At 41.4% G+C, this 7737-nt stretch overlaps 1 protein-coding gene across 1 annotated transcript; it reads right to left on the bottom strand.

The window, feature by feature from the left end:
• Positions 1 to 1012: 1012 nt before the first annotated feature.
• Positions 1013 to 7507, bottom strand: LOC138596141 (suppressor of cytokine signaling 6). The gene is made up of 3 exons (XM_069667757.1): positions 7184 to 7507; positions 6654 to 6723; positions 1013 to 5653 (listed from the first exon to the last, which is right to left on the bottom strand). The coding sequence occupies exon 3, from the start codon at positions 5525 to 5527 to the stop codon at positions 3917 to 3919; it is 1611 nt and encodes a 536-aa protein (XP_069523858.1). The 5' UTR covers positions 5528 to 5653; positions 6654 to 6723; positions 7184 to 7507; the 3' UTR covers positions 1013 to 3916.
• Between the last annotated feature and the right edge of the window lie 230 nt (positions 7508 to 7737).

Genomic DNA, 7737 nt, shown 5'->3' with positions numbered 1-7737 from the left:
CCATGAATAAATCATCCCGAGCCCGGGCAGAGGGAGTAAACATTTGTGTATCTTCACCTCAGATGCCTGGAGAGGCCTGTCAGACACAGCAGTTAACAAAGCCTACCTCCTCATCATCATGCAGACCGTGTTTCAGCAGATCCAAGTCCAAAACCTGACACCATTACCCAACACCCCCCTCTTCTCCTCCCCCCTCCACGAGAGCGAGAACCCAGTGTTTCTCCAGAGTCGACTTCAAGTGAAGTTAAAGCGAGGATGGTAGCAAGACTGCTAATCTTTCCCCAGAGTCTCCGCTTCACTCAGTTGTATTTAAAGATTGCCTCGATTGTCTTTGTAAATTAGGCAACCAGAGCTCTGGGATTAGCTGCCAATTTGTACTCCACTGTGGAAAGAAACTCCTCGAGACCTCCGTGATTTTATCTATTAACACAACTTCAAGCATGATCAGGCTTTTGTCGAGTGCATCGCTGGCTCCGAGCGATGGTATGACTCAGACTCTGTTTGCAAGGTGCTTAATCTCGCTCGTGATGGCAGTGATGCTGATTTCAGTATGAGAAGAATATACGAGAATTTTTTTTAGAATATAGTTTTTTATTTATAATTTATAATTGGCAGATACAAAAAACTCTTGAACTGTATCCAAAGTGTGCAATAAAATCACTGTTGATTTTTTTTCCAAAAGAAAAATACAAAAAGACAATCTACTTTGGAAACTTGACAACCAATGTAAACTGGAGTGAACCGGTAATTCTACAGAGGGTTTACTAATCGCTACTAATGCTCTTTTAACTGACTACGGTTGTTAACAAATTGCAAATCTGCTCTGCTCTCCCAAGATGATAACCAAAGTCATTATGTGTACATACATCTACATTGGTGACATTCTATTTCCCCATTGTTAAATACAAGAAAGGCAATCATATCCATAAGCAGCACAAATGTGTATAACACATTAAAATGAAATAAAAGGGAGATTTCAAATTGTACCAAGATGTTCATGTGAGAGAGGGTGAACAAAAAAAAGGGGGGGGAGGGGCATTTTCAAACATAATGTTGTAAACAATCACCTTCACTCACCGAGATGCACAAAAGAAAACGTTGGAGCTTGTTAAGTGCTAAACAGCTGTTATTATTTAAAACGCTTCAGCAGTCCGAACAAGCATCAACCTCTGGAATCAAACATTGAAGGCAGTAATAAACTAAATAAGTATTTAGAAAAATCACAGCAGCAACACCATGTGAAACTGGTTCCTGCTTGTCAAAACTGGATGACATTTGCAAATTAAAATGGAAATACAATTGTATTAAAAGAGACTAACATTTTACTTTCACATTTCAACTGAAACACATACACACCCAAAAGTAAATTTACATCCACATTCTTGCCATGATCCCATTCCTCGACAGCCTGTGAGCATTAGCAGAGGCTTTGATATGATGCTGGTGCCTTACCCTTTAAATCCCACAGATATGACACGAACAAAACCATTTAATTGAAACGGTTATATGAACACATGAAGACAAATGTGTGACTATGGTTCTCTTTTTCAAAAGGGCCATCTGAAGGACAACTCTAGGCAGGAGAGGATCCGAGCATGTCAAATGGAGAATATTCAAGTGCAAAAAAATGTGTCGATGTAGTTTTTATGATTCTCATGCTTTCTGAAACTGTTCTGCAGGCAGATAAAATGGAAACCTCAAACAAGCGTACATTCCTTTTGTACAGCCACATTCCCCAGATGGCAAATGTCACAAAAACAAACTCACATAAAGGATTCTCAAAAGAAAAATACGTTTTCTTGTACACAGAATGTCCAGCCAATGTTTTGTGACAGAAAAAAAACATCCCTCTACTAAGCCAAAGACACAAACCTAGATCCTTCATTCCTATACAACTCAAAGCTTTAAATGCTAAGTCTTTAAACATGCAACACCGTTCAAAGTTCCTATCTAATTTTTGCTGTGCTAGATTCATGGTAACTCCCTCAGACGCTGACATTTCCCGCTAACTAAAACTAGAACTATGCGCTAACAACCTACCAAAGTTGTCCGAGAGACCATTTTCCAAATACTTTTAAGGACACTGATGTCAAAAATATGCTCATTCATAATGTGAAAACACAATTCCCTGTCAAAGTATCCATATAAAGCACTTGCGTAGCAAACTGTGTGCTCTTCCCTTTACTCTGGCACGAACAGCCATGTAGAGACAATCTGAGGGGTGGTGCAGCTCCGCGGGGACAACGTGAACAAGCAATGGTAAAGACTGTATGCTTTTTTTGTTTCTGTAAATGTCCTTCAAACCCATATGACAGTAACGATGCAGCCATGCAGCAGCTGTGATGGAACTTTTGTCATATGCTGAAACCCTGGCATCACTCCAAGATGGCGCAGAGGACTTAACCCTGCCTTTCCCAAAGTCCTTTTACTGAAGCTGAAACCTTATCTGGGATTCCTTTGATCTGGGTCCAGCTCATTGCTGGCATTAAGAGACTAAGAAAGCCATTCTAACATACATATACGAGTCAATTGACTTGAGGTCTGTTTTTCACTAGAGGGTTAATTAAGGGTAATTCTCTTTTCTTATAAACCACCTAAGGTAAATGCAATTGTGCATTAAACAGCCTTTTAATCAGAGTTGCGCTTAAACAACAGCCAAAATCGTTCAACCTTTTTACAGTGACATCTTCTCTCATTTAGAGTAACTCTACAGTGCCATTCATTGACAGTCTTAAAGCCTTGACTACATGCAGATACAAGCATTACAGATAGTGACAAAGTTGTTAGGCCTGAGCTGCGGTGCAGTTTTTGTAACATTCCTAATGCAGAAAGATTTCACGTTTATTGTAAATATACTTCTAAAAGGTTTATACATCAACTTGATGCTGTTTGTACAAACAGCACATTAAAATCCAGCATTGTAAGTACCTTTAGGCTTGCACATTATACAATGGCTACATGCAGCCATACAATTTAAGGCTATTCTACCTCAGACCAAACTGTTCAAACCTTCACACAGACTGACACATTTTGAACATCTTTTGCAACAAAATGAGGTGGACCTGGTAAACCCTGGGGACTCTAAAAGGGATATTTGTGTTTGTACAGCAGTAAAAGTTAAAGTAACAAACTTATACAAAGCCTGCACGACTCTAAGCATACTGAAGCACAAGTGTATGTGAGCTGTACCATGCCAAGGCAGGCACAGAAAATACGTAAGGAGGAAACTGCATCCACTGTCCATTCGCAAAAGTCTGGTTAAATTGAAAATCATAGGTTGCCCCTAATGATCAATCCTAGCCTTAGCAATATGACTAGTTGCATAGTATAAACAGAGAACACATTCTCATTTGTAGTCAAATCATGCTAAAAAAAAATCAAATCCAAAAGATGATCAAAATTGGTCAGTCTGCAGAAAGCTTTAAGTCTGATATAAAAACTTCATTGTATCAATACTTTTCCATCCTTTAAATCATGTTTGAAATGTACAATATGGTGGATAAAAATTCAATTAATTTTCTAATTCAAATTACAATTTTTGTTTTTTTCTTTCAGGCCCTGCAGATTTATGAATTGGCTCTACTTGAAGGGCTGGATGTTTCACCTCACCATACATCCCAATGCATGTCTGCACTTAATGTATGCAACTATGATAACTTGGCTGTATACTTCTGCTTTGTTTTTGCAGTAGATTATGTGCTGGACTAAGTCTCTGGAAGTGGAGCCTCCTGAAACCAGTGAAAAAGAACCCCATAACAGTGGAATGGAGGACTGAACAGTGATCGAGTCACCGAGACACAAATCAAGAGCCACCCGAAGAAATCATCTCAAAACTGTGGTTGTCTGTAAACCTTGTTTAAATCTCTTAACTGAACACAAAAGTGCAAATTGCTACCACTGTCTCCTCTCTGTGTCCTCAGTAGTGCTTCTCCTGCAGATAATCTTTCATCTTGTTAGGTAAGGGCAGTTTCTGGATCAGGTCTATTCTTGTGTATTGTCTGATGACAAAGCGACAAAGGTACTGCAGGGAGCGCACTTGCATAAACCGAGACACTGGGTTGGTTAGTCTGACAGGGTAGGTTGCAGACCCTGGTAAGCGAGACCTGGAGTAGCAAAAAGCTCCGTTCTCAGAGTCTTTGATAGAGTGTTCGATTAGATCAACGATGGACGTGTGTCCCTCCACGTCAGGCTGTTCGTAGAAGCTGAAGCGTCCGTTGGAGTGTTCGATGCGGGTGTGCAGGGTTTTGTTCTGCGACCTGAAACTCAGGCTGAGCAGGTACCTGTCGTCCGAGCTGTCTCTTACTAGGAATGAGCCGTCGGCCAAGTTGACCAGCTTCTCCTCGGCCTCCCAGCGTGTGATGGGGCCCCAGTACCAGCCCTGCCTCGCCAGCTTCTTCAGCTCCTCCGTCAGACTGGTGACGACCATGGGCCCGCTGCTCTGGACTGAGTCGTACACTCGGCTGACCCCGGGCGCTGAATTCGGGTCAAAGTTGAGATGGTGTCTTACCCTCTCGGCTACCTGGCTGTCTGAAGAGCTGAACCCTGAAAAAGTCCTGGGAATATGTCCGTTACTTGTTATGGGCGGCAGGAGAGGAGAGAGCGGAGGCGGGACCTCTACTCTGGAGCTTTGGAGCATCACACCAGCAGAACCGATGAGAAGACTACTAACTGAGGTTTCCATGAAGAGATCCGGAGGCATCCCACTGACCAGTTCATGCTCCTCCTGTCCCTGGTCTGTGTGGAGGGAAGCACTGTCTGCTTCAGTCACCACCTCCATAGGAGAGGAGCTGTCCAGGCAGCAGGAGTGGGACCCTTCTGGATACATTCCCTCATCTAAAGGCATTGTGTACTGGATGTAGTCCTGGGGAGTCAACCCCAGCACGTCAGGCACGTCATTTTCATCTATATTTAGATGCAGCTCACCGTTTTGTGGCTGCTGGAGATTCTTTAAGGATTCTGCTTGGTCCTGAAAGAGCCCTTCCATCTGGAAATCATGAAATTCTTTCCGGACACCATTTAAATTGGGACTTGGGCTCGGAGAGTGAACCATGGCTTTTACTTTTACCTCCATCTTGATGCACGCCTCATCAGAGTTGACTGAGCGCAGAGGCCATGGCGAGGGGCTATAATGGTGACTACGTAGGGATGAAGATCTAAGGGGTCTCTGAGCTTTCACCTCGTTAAAACTGATAGGCACGGAAGAGGACGAGAAGGTGTCATCATCATCTACCGAGCCTATGGCAGAGGGACTGCCTTTCACTTTCGCCTTCTGTTTGGCTGACAGCCTCCTCTTTAGTGATCCCATCAGGCTCTCACTCTTTGAGCGCCCCTTATTCTGGCCCCCTTTGTCCTCTTCGCCACCAAGGTCACAGCCAGAAAGCTCTTTGGTGTAGCAGCCCCCAAAAAGTGACTCTTCCTTGGAAAATTCTGTCGTCACCGAGGGCTGCTGGAGCATGACAAAGTCACCCTCCTCTTTGCCCTTTATGCTGAGGGACTTGCGGATGGTCTTAAGGCTGATCTTCTTCATTCTGACAGGCCCTCCAAAGTGGGGGCATGGGATGGCTCTCCAGGTATCCCGATGAAAGTACTATCCACAGTGTCCTCCCATCAGGCCACACCAAACAAGTCATGCATACAGTGGAGCCATCACACCCTGCAGAAAGAAAAACACACGTTGAGAGATAATCAGTTTAGTCCTGAAAAAGATTCCAAAGGGCAGCAAACGTGCTGATAGAATTTAGATATTAATGGACATAGTATTGATTTTTGCCCATAAACAACATAATGCAAAATTACACAGAGCAGCACAGCACATTACAGCAAATTAGCCCAGTCCCATGGTATTTACAGTGAATATTTTGTATTTTTAATTGTATATAATTGTATATAAAAACAATATAATTGTATTGACTCTGCAAGTTCTGCACGCAACAATTATTAAATAACAAACGAAAATTACACTTTTCCATATACCTAATGTAATTCAAATGTCTTTTTTTCAACACTTAAAAACTATTAAGAAACCAACAAAGAAGAAGAATTGTTTATTTTAAAAGATGATTACTCTGTTGACCGACAAATCATCTCAGATCTAAACTCACAACAAATTTAAAATACAATAAAAATTAGATTGAGGTGCTGACTTTTACGTTAAATTTAAAGAGTTTTTACATCCATACTTTGTAAGCTGTGTACAAGTAATCACCCATCTTTACAGTCCCCCATCTAACAGGGCAAGAGGTCCTTGGATGTGTGCTTAGGATCACTGCCCTACTGCATTATTTATTTAGTGTTGCCCATGTAAAAAAGGGGCTACAGTTCCTACGCTGCTCCCCTAATAAAGATGTGAAAACCTTCAGACAGCCTTTTAAATTAAAACCAGCACTTGTACATGACACTATCTAATTTAAATACATTGTACTTGGCTTTAGTGGCAAACAATAGAAAATGTGTCACTGTACATATTTAGTCACTGCACAGTCATGTCATAATTTTTTATGTGATTAATAACAACCATTGCCTTTTCATTTGTCAAAAATAGCAATGGCAGTTCTGGCAAACTAAGTCTTACGCAGTATCCAGAGACATGTACCACTTAAAGCGCCTAAATAAAGCTGCTTGTTAATCAAGACAGCTGCAATCTGATTACTCACCATTATGTGCAGGAAAATGGTGACTCAGTTGGATGGGTCAAGATCCACTTCCACCACCTTTCATTTGATGCTATGTAAAAAATAAATAAATAAATAAGCTCATTTAAAGAGTTTCACATGGTTTTCAATGGGAATAACACGTAACATGTACCCACTTTATCTACTATAACAAACAGTGTGTATCAATAATGCCAACGTTAGCATGGTTTGTCCTGACCTGGCGAGGCCTGCGGACACAACAGCATGCCTTTAGCTGAGCAACGCTTGTTACGTTTGTGACTATAAGGGTAGTATTATAAAACCGTATCCTCAAAATACAGTTTTAATGGTATACTATAAATTAAAGGACCTTAAAACACAATATATGGCTATTTAATGTCACGTCAGCTGGCATTTAAACAGATATTGGCTCGCTTGTATGCTAGCATCAAACAGCTAACAACCGGTTAGTTTGTAAGCATACCTACTTTCAAAGTAAATATTTATTGTATTAACATCTTAAAAAACATGCACATTATACTGTCTCTTACCCGGTCGCTTCTGTTTGTCTTATAAGGCGAAATAACCCAGAGGTCTTGGCATTTGTCTTGTACAAAACGTTCATGAAAGGTGCGCTCCTCAACGACTGTTGGCTAATGTTAGCTGAGCTAATGTTAGCTCCCAATCAGCTAGCTCTGTTAACGTTTTCTGTCACAAACATTGCTGTTACCTTCCCTGTCGTCAGCTTCTGTGCCCGAATAAAAGTAAAAAACCGTTTCTCAGTACGGATTTGTCACTTCCCTAAACGTGCGGTTTGATATTGCAGACTAGAATGACACAATAAGGTGACATCTTTCTGCCTCAGGTTGGCTAACACTTTGTAGCTCTCGGCCTCTTCCTTTCTTCCTTTGTTGCCTGTTGAATTGTGGGAGCAGAATCAGAGGCAGCGAATCAGACACACAGAGAGGGGCTACAGCAAGTTTACACATCCAAGAGGCAGAGCAGCACAGACACTAAGGAAACATGTGCATGTGTTTCTTACTAAATCAGTTAGGGAAGAAATCTCTAAAAAAAAAAAAGTATTATTATTTGGATATTTGTGGAA

Source organism: Semicossyphus pulcher, unplaced genomic scaffold (genome assembly GCF_022749685.1).
Source record: "Semicossyphus pulcher isolate SPU_LCO1_2020_fin unplaced genomic scaffold, fSemPul1.0.p SCAF_18, whole genome shotgun sequence".
NCBI lineage: Eukaryota > Metazoa > Chordata > Actinopteri > Labriformes > Labridae > Semicossyphus > Semicossyphus pulcher.
Note: the sequence above shows the minus strand (reverse complement) of the source record. Positions and strands in the feature narration are given on the sequence as shown.